The sequence below is a fragment of the Lutra lutra genome, chromosome 10 (assembly GCF_902655055.1).
Source record: "Lutra lutra chromosome 10, mLutLut1.2, whole genome shotgun sequence".
NCBI classification, from domain to species: domain Eukaryota; kingdom Metazoa; phylum Chordata; class Mammalia; order Carnivora; family Mustelidae; genus Lutra; species Lutra lutra.
Genome location: NC_062287.1, coordinates 59395141 through 59411553, shown reverse-complemented (window position 1 = coordinate 59411553; position 16413 = coordinate 59395141). Strand labels below are relative to the sequence as shown.

Here is a 16413-nt window from a genome sequence, read left to right as displayed (position 1 = left end):
ATTTCTAATACACCCTTATACTATCTCTGCATGCAGCTCCGACATCTTTTGATACGTCTGCCATTCTTTCTGTGCAGAGAGCTCTTCACTGACCTGGAACCTATCTAATTACTGATTTATCAAGGTTCTTTTTTTCCTGTGTTCTGATTCTTGCTCACTGTTATCTCTCCTTCAATCCCTTCTAATCTAATTTAAAGGTTGGATAAATGTCCCCATCCCGAGTGTGTTTTCGACATAGAGGGAGAATAATAATTGAACTTACCTTAACCTATTCAGAAATTGTCTCTCACCAATTACAACCTAGTGAAACACACTGAACCACTTGCTACTTTTTTCCAACTAAAGGTAGTGCTAATCATTTTGGAATGGTTTGGTCTTCTAGTGTGTAATGCTAATGTCTGAAAATGTCTAAGGATAGGTTTAATCAGATAAACTCTGTTGTAAATGTTAGGACCCCTACCAAAATATTTATAGGGAGGTAAAGTGAGGATCAGTATTTAGTCTGCTGACTCCTGATGTACAGATTATCTGAAGGCCTGAGATAAGGCAAACCACTTCCACTATAGCTCTCTACTTTATTGTGTTCTTATCAATAGGTTTTTACCAGTAATTGTAACTATACTTTTTTGATGTCCCATCTTGACTCATGCAAACCTTGCAAGAATTCAGCTTACATAGGCATTTTAGCCTCATTTCATGCATAGGTGAGGAATCATAGACTCAAAGAGAGGAAATAATTTAACCAAATTCACATGGCAGGAAGACTCCGGGTTCAATTCCTAGTGTCTGCTTCTAAACATTATGCCATTTCTTATCTACTAAACTCTAACTTAGCTGAACCACAATCACAGAAAAAGAAATCTGATTATAGGATTCTACTTCATCCTCTTCCCAAATCCCCTGGGTTTAAATGCCTTTCCCTGCATATAGTCATCTCGGCTCAAATTGGGGATAGTTTTCTATATAGTTCATATTCCTTTCTTGAAATCCCTCTTCTCTTTTCTTGATGTAATAATTTGCTTAACTAATTATCTTAACTGTTTCCTCCCTGTACCTGTGATCAAACTCTTCTTTCTAGGATGTCTTAAGCAATTTGCCCAAGACCCAAGTTGCAATGCACCCTTCCAACTCACACACACACACACACACACACACACACACACACGCTTCCATCCCCAGACACACTTTCTAATACAGTTACTCTGGCTAATGTAGTTTGTAGCTTGTTTCTTATTTGCATGGGACTTAGCAGTCTCACAGAATACTGAGCAGAGAAACAAGGGAAAGGCCTAATTCTATCTATAGGGAGTGGAGCACATCAAAGGTGATCTATAACAATAATACATTTACCTCAGCCCTCCAGGTTCTTCCAAACTTGTCATGTCAGTAAGGAGATAGCCTTCTAGTGGTATGGATTAGATCTACTTTCCTGCTGGTGGTAACTTCTTAAAATTGTAATTCTTATATCTACTGAGTTCCAGACCTTCTCTCTCTGTGTGCAGGCATCTATCTATCTGCCTGTCTATCTGTCTATCTATCATCTATCATTTATTTATCTATCATCTATCCATATGGATGTATAAGAAAGAGAAGGCAGGAGGTTTTAATCAGAATGTGCTTAGAGTTATTAAAGCATATATATTGTAATAAATTATATAGTCATATAAATGAAGGATTTAGTTTCCAGGAGTGGTGTGTATAAATTAATTTACTATATTTGTGAATTTTGTGATATTTTATAAAACTGTACATTAATGTTTCTGTGCCCATGTGTAGATCTGTTTCTTTCTGGACAGACATCAGCAGGAAGGCACTTAAAGGGCAAAGCTCTATTTACCTACCATCAGAACAGAAATGAAGAGGAATATATGAATATTTTTCTAAGCAGACCCAGATTAAAAGGATTATCTTGAAATGAAGTTTGGTATGGCTTTTTGATAAAACCTCAAGGCAAATTTATTCTCTAATATTGGTACCAGGAAGAAAGTAGAGATCAGAAGATGACTACAGCATGAAAAGCTTTCTTAGGGACTTAAACAGTGAGAAGCCTACATAGATCCAAAATTGTCTTAGAAATTTCTGGTTTGGTGCACTTGACGTTTCCTTGAAGATACATTATATATGTTCAGCTCAGAAATGTGATACATGCAGAATCATAATGGTTTTATTGCGTTTATGTTTATGTTCCTACCTTGTACATAATGTTTATAGTTATAAATCAAATAATATTTCTATAAAATACTAAATAATTTTCAGGAAATATTTTGTGCACCTAAGAAGCAAGGAAAAAACTTTATCTTGGCACTTATTTTCTTAATTTAAATGGTTCTTTTGCATGACTGTTTCAACCACTAAAACTTTAAGTTCCATAAAAAAAGGAACCTTCTCTAACTCATCTTTTGCTATCAGTCTTAGCACAGAACTTGGCACACCTACATTAGGTACTCAGAAAATTTTGGTTGAATAACAATATTCAATTTAATTGAATGGATATGATGATGTATACTGAAATCATGTGGCTTCAATTTACCATTCAATTTTGTACACTTTCAGGTGTCAATATTGTATAGGTACAATAAATGTTTCACTGATTCCTTCATTTTCTCTGTGTGCTAAGCAAGGAGGAAGCTTATTCAGTGAATGGGAGGTATTTGATCTATAATATCTTTCACTATAAAAATATCCCAGGAAGATGGTCTCACTTAATACCACCCTATTTCATCCTTACTCTTTATTCCTTCTAGGGATACCTGGTCTGGAACATATACATATGTGGATTGGTTTCCCTTTCTTTGCTGTGTACCTGACAGCTGTTCTTGGGAATATCAGCATCCTTTCTGTGATTGAGACTGAGAGCAGCCTCCACCAGCCCATGTTCTACTTCCTGGCCATTCTGTCATCTATCGACCTGGGCCTGTCCACATCCACCATCCCCAAGATGCTTGGCATCTTCTGGTTCAACCTGAGAGAAATCTCCTTTGAGGGATGTCTCATCCAGATGTTCTTTATCCACCTCTGCACTGGCATGGAGTCAGCGGTGCTCATGGCCATGTCCTATGATCGCTATGTGGCCATCTGTAACCCTCTTCAGTATACACTGGTGTTGACAAACAAGGTGGTAGTCATCATTGCAATGATAATCCTACTGAGACCTTTGTCTTTCGCTATACCCTTCGTTCTACTCATCCTACGGTTACCATTTTGTGGACACCAAATTATTCCTCACACTTACTGTGAGCACATGGGCATTGCCCGCCTGTCCTGTGCCAGCATCAGGGTCAACATCATCTATGGCTTATGTGCCATCTCTATCCTGGTGTTGGACATCATAGCTATTGTCATTTCCTATGTCCAGATCCTTCATGCTGTCTTTCGACTGCCTTCCCATGATGCCCGGCTCAAAGCACTGAGCACCTGTGGCTCTCACGTGTGTGTCATGTTGGCTTTCTACACTCCTGCGTTTTTTTCATTTATGACCCACAGGTTTGGCCAGAATATTTCACGCTATATCCACATCCTTTTGGCTAATTTCTATGTAGTCATTCCACCTGCTCTGAACCCTGTAACCTATGGGGTCAAAACTAAACAGATTAGAGAACAGGTGCTGAAACTCTTTTCCAAGAAAACAACATAACTCTTGTAAAGAATCAAATTAAGGAAAGGAGCAGAACTGATTGTCTTTGTTCAGAATGGAAAAAGAACTTTTGGAAGTTATGCAGACTCCTCTCAGGGAAGACATGTGAGCCTCCTTCCCAAACCCAGAAAATGGAAGGTGAGACCTATGTTAAATGCATGAATGAAAGGGTCTTATAATTTTCCATAGTATGGAAATAATTCAGTTTCCCCACGTGGAAGAAAACAACACTTTGTTCTGCTTTCATTAGGACAGAACACATCACATTCTTCAGTTAACATCATTTTGAAGCAAAACCAACCCTCCAAAAAGAAGACACCACACGAATAATTATAATAAAACCCATAAATTCCCTTATATCCTAATTTAAACAAAGATAGTTTGTTGCCCTTATTATGCTGGTTCCCAAAATAATAGATGATGAAACACTTCCCACATGCCTTGACACCCTCTCATAAAGAATGTTATTTTTGACTCTACCATGTTAATGTTGTTAGACATGAAATTGATCCTGTGACTATGATAATCATGTGAGAAAAGTAGAGATTTTCTACCATGAACAGAATTGTAAAAACTTGTTAATCGTGGAAAATTCATAGTTTTTTTTTTTTTGTTTCTTTTAAAGCTGCGTTGTGTTCCTTTTAGATGGATGAGTATTTATAGAGCCTAATTTATTGATCTGTTTTTTCAAACAAACAATTATTTTTCAAACAGTTCTGTTTCTGTGTCTTGTGACACTTCACAGAGGAGTTTCTCTCTCATGGAAAGCAGGAAATTTTAGCAATGTTCCAAGTCCAGTATTAGCCAAGTGTGTACCTGTGTACTCTTGTGCCATAAGACATTACTCAGTGTTCTCTAGTTCTAGGTGGTATTATTGACATTATTTGTAGAAAGAAGTCAGGAGAAATATATTTGTAAATTTTGACCAATAAAACTAAAATTTTAGCTATACTTTCACTGCAGAATTTCTCAGATCTTTCAACTAACAAATATTCATTTGAAACTTTAAGATAATACTGGCTTCAGATTGCTCCTTTGACCAAAATACGACACTAATATTCCATAGCATGAACTTTAGAAAAAAAAAATCCTACTTATAGTTATTATAATAGAAGAGTTGCTCTCATAAATTCTTCAAGGGAGTTTATATTAATTGACATCACATCCTGAATTTGAAACTGTCAGTTATGCTGTATAATTTATCAGCACAAGTGGCTGTTCCTGGAACCCTGTTGAGACCCTGAACTCAACCCCTATGTATCTATTTATTCTACTTACGAAGTGGATTTTAATAATGTGGCCTCAATTATATCTTCAATGATTTGGTTAGAGTTCAATCTGTTTATATGTGTTTTGGCTAGTTTTTGGAAAATTGGTACTTAGCCTTTAAATAGCTAAATCCACCAATGTAGTCACCTGGGCCTGAAGTCTATGTTAGAAGGTTGCTAAGTACAGATTCAAGTTATTTCATAGGTAAAGGACTATTCAGGTCATCGAATTCTTCATGCTTTTGCTTTGAATGTCTTCAGTGAATGTATCACATTCCTCTAACTTTACCTTGTGTTCAGGTTGTGGCTGATGAGTTAGGTTTTCTTGATGTCTACCCCACTGTCAATGTTAGATCTTCTCTTTGTTCCTGTGCTGCAGTAAGGCCACCCTCCATGTTCTGCACAATTCCTCAGGTATAGAGCACTATTACTTGTTCCTCAAAACCTGCTAATCTGGTGGTAAGAGCCAGAGGACATTAAATAACATCTGGGCTGGTTTAGCCTGTCTTGAGCAGGTAGTATGTTCCTGAGTCTTGAAAATGAAATATCCTCAGTGATTCTGCCCCTTGCCCAGCACCGTAGGACATGTCTAAGGAACTTGTCTCACCCTGGGTTATAGAGTTTGTTTTTGCTCCTTTGTCTCAGCAGCAGTGGGCCTCCACTTGTGCTCTTCCTCCAACTGAAGGCTTTTATTCCTTAGGGGAGAGAACTTGAGTGAGGATTCTTTCCCATATTATAGTGACAGCTATTCCCCTCCAACAGTCCTGGTCCATGATGAAGGTCTAGTCCTACACTCAGACTTTCTTATGAGTACCTGGTCTACTCTAGGGAGAAAAACATGAGTAAGTGTGAATTCCCCTTTGCATCATATATATATATATTACTCCCAGATATTCTGTATTTTCATATAGGTTTATACTCAGCTGTGAATAATTTGGTTTAAATTTTAACAAATTCTTTATTGTGGCTTGTACAGTATCTGACACATGCCCCTAATAAGCACAGAATCATTCCATCTCTTTTCGGAGTTACCTATCTTTCCTTAAATTTTTGGATTAGTTATTCACACTGTGATTTGAACTTTCTGACAGGTCCAAGAAAATTGTGAGGTCTTTTTTATTATTCACCACATAGTTTTTGTCATAATGTTTTAAGTGACATTCTTTCCAACCTTTTGTATTTGAAGTAAGAACTATAAAACTCTGTAGGAATTTTAACTCATGCCACATTCTCTGAGTAGGATATCTGTGTGTTTATTCTCAGCATCCTACAACTGTGGCATGGACATTGGATCACTGAATTATAAATATACAGAATGATTGATGAAAAGTAAATGAGATTTTTTTATGGGATACACCACAGACATTTTGAGTCTAATAGTTTTAGAAAGGGCCTAAGCAATATGTATTTTTAAGATGGTTCAAGCCTAAATTTTGAAAACTATCATTCTAGAAAGTTGAAACTTGGTTAATAATCAAATTGGGTGATTGTTAGATGGAGAAAATGGGATAAACCTTAGAAAGTGAAATGAATGCAGAATTGGCTAAGGCAAAACTGGATACCACTCTAACGTCTGACACACACACACACACACACACACACACACACACACAAACACACACACTCCACACATACCACACACTCCACATAGTACCTACTTAAGCTAACCTAATCCACAGAAATTTGCTTAGTTGCCTACCTGATGTTCCTGATGTCCTATCTTCTGAAACTATTCTTGAAATTCTATAATCCCTAGCCTAGACTGATTCTATATATCCTTTCTAATTCTACTTTAGCACTTGTCACATTGATATGTCAGGGTGAAAATGTTAATATGTAACTAAGTATGGAGTAGTGGTTGAAAATATAAACCTGGTGTCAAACTTCCTAGGTTCAAATTCTATCTCCATTTTTAATCATCTCTATGACTATGAGAAAGTCAACTGATTTCTCTATTTTTCAGTTTACTTACTTGTAAAATGTAGATATTAATCCTAAAAATCATTTTTAGTTTGCATGAGAATTTAATGGGTTGATATAAAGAACTCAGGCTGACTATGAGAATGCACACATTTATAAAAGTGTTACACATTATTATACTGAAAATAAATGTTTATTACATCTGAATCAACTATATCAGACTATAGGAACAAAATATTTCTAGGCAATTCTTTATGTTTATGTATTATAAAGCCCATCCTTTTTCCACCCTTATTCACTATGTGCTAAGGAGAAGCTGTACATTTAAAAATTCAGTAGGAGGAGGAGTCAAGATGGCAGAGAAGTAGCAGGCTGAGACTACTTCAGGTAGCGGGAGATCAGCTAAATAGCTTATCTAAAGATTGCAAACACCTACAAATCCAACAGGAGATTGAAGAGAAGAAGAACAGCAATTCTAAAAACAGAAAATCAACCACTATCTGAAAGGTAGGACTGGCGGAGAAGTGAATCCAAAGCGACTGGAAGATAGACCGCGGGGGGAGGGGCCGGCTCCCGGCAAGCGGCGGAGCAACGGAGCACAAAATCGGGACTTTTAAAAGAGTGTTCCCCTGAGGGACATCACTCCAGAGGCTTAACTGGGGTGAAGCCCAGGCGGGGTCAGCACGGCCTCAGGTCCACAGGGTCACAGAAGGATCGGGGGTGTCTGAGTGTTGCAGAGCTTACCGGTATTAGAGCGGGGAGGCCGGCTACAGAGACAGAGCCGAGGAGTAAGCTCTAAACTCGGGGTTACCTTGAACCGGTCACAGACTCGGTCAGCTCAGAGTGTGGCCAGAGGCCAGGGTGACGGGAGTAATTGGGTGCTGTTCTCTAGGGCGCACTGAGGAGTGGGGCCCGGGCTCTCGGCTCCTCCGGGCCGGAGACCAGGAGGCCGCCATCTTCATTCCCGTCTTCCAGAACTCTACGGAAAGCGCTCAGGGAACAAAAGCTCCTGAAAGCAAACCCAGCAAACCCCAGCGGATTACTCAGCCCGGGCCCAGCCCCGGGAAGGGCGGTGCAACTCCGCCTGGGGCAAAGAAACTTGAGAATCACTACAACAGGCCCCTCCCCCAGAAGAACAACAGAAACCCAGCCAGGACCAAGTTCACCTACCAAGGAGTACAGTTTCTATACCAAGGAGAGCGGCGGAATTCCAGAGGAGAAGAAAGCAAAGCATGGAACTCATGGCTTTCTCCCCATGATTCTTTAGCCTTGCAGTTAATTTAATTTTTTTTTTCTTTTTCAATTTTTTTTTCTCTTCTTCTGCTAAATTTTTTAACTCTTACCGTTTTCTTTTTTAACGTTTTTAAAATAGTTTATCTAATATATATATATATGTATATATATATACATATATATATATATATTCCTTTTTATATTTTTTATCGGCTTTCTTTTTTTAATAGTTTTTTTTTTCTTTCTGAACCCCTTTTTATCCCCTTTCTCCCCCCTCATGATTTGGGATCTCTTCTGATTTGGCTAAAGCATATTTTCCTGGGGTTGTTGCCACCCTTTTAGTATTTTACTTGCTCCTTCATATACTCTTATCTGGACAAAATGACAAGGCTGAAAAATTGACAACAAAAAAAATAACAAGAAGCAGTACCAAAGGCTAGGGACCTAATCAATACAGACATTGGTAATATGTCAGATATAGAGTTCAGAATGACGATTCTCAAGGTTCTAGCCGGGCTTGAAAAAGGCATGGAAGATATTAAAGCAACCCTCTCGGGAGATATAAAAGCCCTTTCTGGAGAAATAAAAGAACTAAAATCTAACCAAGTTGAAATCAAAAAAGCTATTAATGAGGTGCAATCAAAAATGGAGGCTCTCACTGCTAGGATAAATGAGGCAGAAGAAAGAATTAGCGATATAGAAGACCAAATGACAGAGAATAAAGAAGCTGAGCAAAAGAGGGACAAACAGCTACTGGACCACGAGGGGAGAATTCGAGAGATGAGTGACACCATAAGACGAAACAACATTAGAATAATGGGATTCCAGAAGAAGAGGAAACGGAGAGGGGAGCAGAAGGTATGTTGGAGAGAATTATTGGAGAGAATTTCCCCAATATGGCAAAGGGAACAAGCATCAAAATCCAGGAGGTTCAGAGAACCCCCCTCAAAATCAATAAGAATAGGTCCACACCCCGTCACCTAATAGTAAAATTTACAAGTCTTAGTGACAAAGAAAAGATCCTGAAAGCAGCCCGGGAAAAGAAGTCTGTAACGTACAATGGTAAAAATATTAGATTGGCAGCAGACTTATCCACAGAGACCTGCAGGCCAGAAAGAGCTGGCATGATATATTCAGAGTACTAAATGAGAAAAACATGCAGCCAAGAATACTATATCCAGCTAGGCTATCATTGAAAATAGACGGAGAGATTAAAAGCTTCCAGGACAAACAAAAACTGAAAGAATTTGCAAATACCAAACCAGCTCTACAGGAAATATTGAAAGGGTCCTCTAAGCAAAGAGAGACCCTCAAAGTAGTAGATCAGAAAGAAACAGAGACAATATACAATAACAGTCACCTTACAGGCAATACAATGGCACTAATTCATATCTCTCAATACTTACCCTGAATGTGAATGGGCTAGATACCCAATCAAAAGACACAGGGTATCAGAATGGATAAAAAAACAAAACCCATCTATATGTTGCCTACAAGAAACTCATCTTAAACCCGAAGACACCTCCAGGTTTAAAGTGAGGGGGTGGAAAAGAATTTACCATGCTAATGGACCTCAGAAGAAAGCAGGAGTGGCAATCCTTATATCAGATCAATTAGCTTTTAAGCCAAAGACTATAATAAGAGATGAGGAAGGACACTATATCATACTCAAAGGAACTGTCCAACAAGAAGATCTAACATTTTAAATATCTATGCCCCTAACGTGGGAGCAGCCAACTATATAAACCAATTAATAACAAAATCAAAGAAACACATCGACAAGAATACAATAATAGTAGGGGATTTTAACACTCCCCTCACTGAAATGGACAGATCATCCAAGCAAAAGATCAACAAGGAAATCAAGGCCTTAAATGAAACACTGGACCAGATGGACATCACAGATATATTCAGAACATTTCATCCCAAAGCAACAGAATACACATTCTTCTCTAGTGCACATGGAACATTCTCCAGAATAGATCACATTCTTGGTCCTAAATCAAGTCTCAACCAGTAACAAAAGATTGGATCATTCCCTGCATATTTTCAGACCACAATGCTCTGAAGCTAGAACTCAATCACAAGAGGAAATTTGGAAAGAACCCAAATACATGGAGACTAAACAGCATCCTTCTAAAGAATGAATGGGTCAACCAGGAAATTAAAGAAGAATTGAAAAAATTTATGGAAACAAATGATAATGAAACAGAACGGTTCAGAATCTGTGGGACACAACAAAGGCAGTCCTGAGAGGAAAATATATAGTGGTACAAGCCTTTCTCAAGAAACAAGAAAGGTCTCAGGTCTCTAACCCTACACCTAAAGGAGCTGGAGAAAGAACAAGAAAGAAACCCTAAACCCAGCAGGAGAAGAGAAATCATAAAGATCAGAGCAGAAATCAATGAAATAGAAACCAAAAAAACAATAGAACAAATCAACGAAACAGGAGCTGGTTCTTTGAAAGAATTAATAAGATTGATAAACCCCTGGCCAGACTTATCAAAAAGAAAAGAGAAAGGACCCAAACAAATAAAATCATGAATGAAAAAGGAGAGATCACAACGAACACCAAAGAAATACAGACAATTATAAGAACATACTATGAGCAACTCTACGCCAACAAATTTGACAATCTGGAAGAAATGGATGCATTCCTAGAGACATATAAACTACCACAACTGAACCAGGAAAAAATGGAAAGCCTGAACAGACCCATAACCAGTAAGGAGATTGAAACAGTCATCAAAAATCTCCAAACAAACAAAAGTCCAGGCCAGATGCCTTCCCGGGGGAATTCTACCAAACATTTAAAGAAGAACTAATTCCTATTCTCCTGAAACTGTTCCAAAAAATAGAAATAGAAGGAAAACTTCCAAACTCATTTTATGAGGCCAGCATCACCTTGATCCCAAAACCAGACAAGGATCCCATCAAAAAAGAGAACTACAGACCAATATCCTTGATGAACACAGATGCAAAAATTCTCGCCAAAATACTAGCCCATAGGATTCAACAGTACCTTAAAAGGATTATTCACCACGACCAAGTGGAATGTATTCCAGGGCTGCAAGCTTGGTTCAACATCCGCAAATCAATCAATGTGATACAACACATTAATAAAAGAAAGAACAAGAATGCTGAAAAAGCATTTGACAAAGTACAGCATCCCTTCCTGATCAAAACTCTTCAAAGTGTAGGGATAGACGGCACATACCTCATATTATCAAAGCCATCTATGAAAAACCCACCGCAAATATCATTCTCAATGGAGAAACACTGAAAGCTTTTCTGCTAAGGTCAGGAACACGGCAGGGATGTCCGTTATCACCACTGCTATTCAACATAGTACTAGAAGTCCTAGCCTCAGCAATCAGACAACAAAAGGAAGTTAAAGGCATCCAAATCGCCAAAGAAGAAGTCAAACTCTCACTCTTCGCAGATGATATGATACTCTATGTGGAAAACCCAAAAGACTCCACTCCAAAACTGCTAGAACTTGTACAGGAATTCAGTAAAGTGTCAGGATATAAAATCAATGCACAGAAATCAGTTGCATTTCTCTACACCAACAACAAGACAGAAGAAAGAGAAATTAAGGAGTCCATCCCATTTACAATTGCACCCAAAACTATAAGATACCTAGGAATAAACCTAACCAAAGAGACTAAGAATCTATACACAGAAAACTATAAAGTACTCATGAAAGAAATTGAGGAAGACACAAAGAAATGGAAAATGTTCCATGCTCCTGGATTGGAAGAATAAATATTGTGAAAATGTCTATGCTACCTAAAGCAATCTACACATTAATGCAATTCCTATCAAAGTACCATCCATTTTTTTCAAAGAAATGGAACAAATAATCCTAAAATTTATATGGAACCAGAAAAGACCTCGAATAGCCAAAGGAATATTGAAAAAGAAAGCCAAAGTTGGTGGCATCACAATTCCGGACTTCAAGCTCTATTACAAAGCTGTCATCATCAAGACAGCATGGTACTGGCACAAAAACAGACACATAGATCAATGGAACAGAATAGAGAGCCCAGAAATGGACCCTCAACTCTATGGTCAACTCATCTTCGACAAAGCAGGAAAGAATGTCCAATGGAAAAAAGACAGCCTCTTCAATAAATGGTGTTGGGAAAATTGGACAGCCACATGCAGAAAAATGAAATTGGATCATTTCCTTACACCACACACGAAAATAGACTCAAAATGGATGAAGGATCTCAATGTGAGAAAGGAATCCATCAAAATCCTCGAGGAGAACACAGGCAGCAACCTCTTCGACCTCAGCCGCAGCAGCATCTTCCTAGGAACATCACCAAAGGCAAGGGAAGCAAGGGCAAAAATGAACTTTTGGGATTTTATCAAGATCAAATCTTTTGCACAGCAAAGGAAACAGTGAACAAAACCAAAAGACAACTGACAGAATGGGAGAAGATATTTGCAAATGACATATCAGATAAAGGGCTAGTGTCCAAAATCTATAAAGAACTTAGCAAACTCAACACCCAAAGAACAAATAATCCAATCAAGAAATGTCAGAGGACATGAACAGACATTTCTGCAAAGAAGACATCCAGATGGCCAACAGACACATGAAAAAGTGCTCCATATCACTCGGCATCAGGGAAATACAAATCAAAACCACCATGAGATATCACCTCACACCAGTCAGAATGGCTAAAATGAACAAGTCAGGAAATGACAGATGCTGGCGAGGATGAGGAGAAAGGGGAACCCTCCTACACTGTTGGTGGGAATGCAAGCTGGTGCAACCACTCTGGAAAACAGCATGGAGGTTCCTCAAAATGTTGAAAATAGAACTACCCTATGACCCAGCAATTGCACTGCTGGGTATTTACCCTAAAGATACAAACATAGTGATCCAAAGGGGCACGTGCACCCGAATGTTTATAGCAGCAATGTCTGCAATAGCCAAACTATGGAAAGAACCTAGATGTCCATCAACAGACGAATGGATAAAGAAGATGTGGTATATATACACAATGGAATACTATGAAGCCATCAAAAGAAATGAAATCTTGCCATTTGCGACGACGTGGATGGAACTAGAGGGTATCATGCTTAGCGAAATAAGTCAATCGGAGAAAGACAACTATCATATGATCTCCCTGATATGAGGGAGAGGAGATGCAACATGGGGGGTTAAGGGGGTAGGAGAAGAATAAATGTAACAAGATGGGATTGGGAGGGAGACAAACCATAAGTGACTCTTAATCTCACAAAACAAACTGAGGGTTGCTGGGGGGAGGGGGGTTGGGAGATGGGGGTGGGGTTATGGATATTGGGGAGGGTATGTGCTATGGTGAGTGCTGTGAAGTGTGTAAACCTGGCGATTTGCAGACCTGTACCCCTGGGGATAAAAATATATGTTTATAAAATAAATGAAGCCAGTAGACAAAAAAAAAATTTTCAGTAGGAATACATTGAGTGAGTGTATTAAGACCCTTCGCCTTTTACCTCCCCCACCTGAACACACACAGTTCCTAGTAGTGAGACTTTCTAAGGCAGTCCTGTGTTCTCTGGTGCTCCTCCATGTAGTAAGTCTTCCCGTTCTAATTAGGACTATATGCCTAACTCTGGGGTTTAGATAAAGTGTTCACTACTCTTGTACAACACTTGGTCCTCTAGAATAGACTTCGTTACTAGGAAAGATGATATTTTCAACTCACATCTTCCATGTCTTTTTTCAATATCAATCTTTTTAGGAATTATATGGAAAGAAAGGGTACATTGATTCTGTGTACCTCTAAGACTCTGAAACTGTTTACATACTTTGTCTCAGTCATTCCTATATCCCCAGTGAATTCTGTTCCACAAGCAAACACTAGCTAAATGGATCTAAACTGAGTGTGGTTATGAAGAATGCAATGACCAGTAGCAACAATTATGACAGCTCACCTGTGAGAAGCTTGTTCCTAGGAGTCCCATTGAATGATTTGGGTGTATATGGAACCATTGTGAGATTATAAGAAAATTATGGCATCAGTGCTAGACAGACTTCTATTCCTAGCACCTCTAAACTAGCCATTGAATATGAGTTTGTTGAGTTACTTTTCATGGGAGTATTTATGATAATTTATACTACAATATATTATGAAGGTTATATATTAAAATAAAACAATAAAGAGATTAGAATCTAGTAAATGCTTAGCAAATGTTGATTCTTTTCACAATTTAGCTTGAAAGATGAAGTACTTGACTGAAATACTCCCCCTGTGGTCAACTAATGTCTCTGTTCCCCAACTTACACAGCCACAGTTCAGTTTTAGCTACATTTAAGAATCACCTACAGGACTTAAAACATGGATGCCTGAACTACCTCCACACTACTTTTCCTTCCTTAGAGTTTCATTTAAACAGAATCACAGCATATGTAATTTTTCTCACTTGCATAATACCTGTGGAATTTACCCATGTGAAACTACAGAACACCCAAGAACTCAATAGGTTCTAACGATAGTCAGACAGATAATTACCTACAAATTAATGACAATTTGGCCAACAACAGTTTTCTTCAAAGTAATGATAGATTCTAGAAGACTGTAGGATAATGTCTTCAAAAGACTAAGGAAATGTTATAACTGGAGAATGGAACTGTGTAGCTAAAAGTTATCATCATGAAGACAAAGAAATCATTAAACACAGAACACAGAAGTTAGCATAAAAAAACTCTCATTAAGAAAGTGGTGAAGTATGTTCTTGAGAAAGAAGAACATTTAGTCAAGAAGATATGACTGGGGCAAAAATAAAAAAAGAGAGAGAAAATTTGTAAATCTGGCAGTAAGTCTTAACTGGTAAACCAGGTTTACCAGTTACCAGTAAATGTTTACCACTTAACAGTAAACAAAAAATATGTGATTATATATCATGTTAATTTTAAATATCTCTTGTTTTTAGCCACAGATGATTCTAAATTTTGTTTGCTTATTTTTTGTATTTTAGGAAATAACATTCTAATATTGTAGTAGAGTCATACTCAATAACACATAATTATTGTTACAACATAAAATATATGTTTATGGATGAGTTACTTCCCACAGAAAAACCCATGCCGTCTGAACATTAAAAGAGGAGCCTCATGAAGAAATCATTCAAAGATAGATGATATTTGTTCATATATTACTCATCAACACACAAAAAAATAACTCAAGGCTTTGAAAAACACTTTGAAAAACTGAAAAAGATAAGGAATCTGTCCCTTATCTTCTTGGTCCTTACCCCATAGATAATAGGGTTCACCATGGGTGGGACCAGAAGATAGATGTTGGCCACAAATATATGGACATGGGGAGCCACATGGTGCCCAAACCTGTGGGTGAGAAAAGAGAAGAAGGCTGGAGTATAAGACACAAAGATGACACAGCTATGGGGGCCACAGGTGCCCAAGGTCTTGAGTCGGGCCTCCTTGGATAGGAGGTGGAAGACAGCGTGAAGTATGAGAACATAAGAACAAATGATTAATATGAAGTCTACCCCACCAGTAAGGAAGGCAACAATGAGGCCGTAGGCTTTACGGATTCTTGTCTCAGCACAGGCAATCTTGATGAGGGCCATGAACTCACAGTAGGTGTGGGAACAGTAGGTGTGTGCGTTCTGCAGTAGGGAAGCCAACGTAGCAGAAAGGGGTGAGGACTGAGAAGTGCTATGCCCCGGAGTACTATACCTAGGCCCATCCCCCAATCACAGCATGTGTCAGAATAGCCGAATGTCTTAATGGGTTACAAATGGCTACATAACGGTCAAAAGCCATGGCCAGGAAGAAGCCAGATTCCATGGTGGAACAAGAGTGAATCAGGAAAACTTGAGTGAGGCAGGCTTCAAAGCGAATCTCTCCATCATGGAACCAGAAAAGACTAAGCAGTTTCAGTACAGCTGTGGTGCACACAATAAGATCAGCCAGAGCCAGCATGCAGAGGAAGAGGTATATTGGCTCATGGAGGCTGGTGTCTGTCTTGATGATAAACAGAAGAGAACAGTTTCCCAGGAAGGCCAAAACGTAGACCACAAAAGGGGATGGAGATCCAGATGTGGGCAGCCTCCAACCCCGGAATGCCAATGAGAATGAAGGCTGATGGATGGACATTGATCTTACTGTATGCTGACATAACAGGTATCAGAATTTTAGCTTTCTCTTCATGAATTTTTCTCTACACCAAGTAAAAATAATAGCTTACAAATTTTGAAAACTTTGATGAGTTAAGTCAGCCAAAATGCACGGAATTGTAGGTCAGGGAGTCATTACAATATCTATCAATATTTATAAATTATTTCACCATCATATTTGACTGTCAGATCTTATTTCACTGTTGTAATTTGTAATAT

General features: G+C 38.4%; 1 protein-coding gene and 1 pseudogene across 1 annotated transcript; one reads left to right on the top strand and one right to left on the bottom strand.

Moving 5' to 3' along the window:
* The first annotated feature begins 2692 nt into the window (after positions 1-2692).
* LOC125079059 (olfactory receptor 52E1-like) lies at positions 2693-3634 on the top strand. Its single transcript, XM_047692406.1, has one exon. It carries the CDS (start codon positions 2693-2695, stop codon positions 3632-3634), a length of 942 nt encoding a protein of 313 aa, XP_047548362.1.
* A 10907-nt stretch (positions 3635-14541) lies between these two features.
* On the bottom strand, positions 14542-16196 carry LOC125079730 (olfactory receptor 52D1-like; annotated as a pseudogene).
* Positions 16197-16413: the final 217 nt, after the last annotated feature.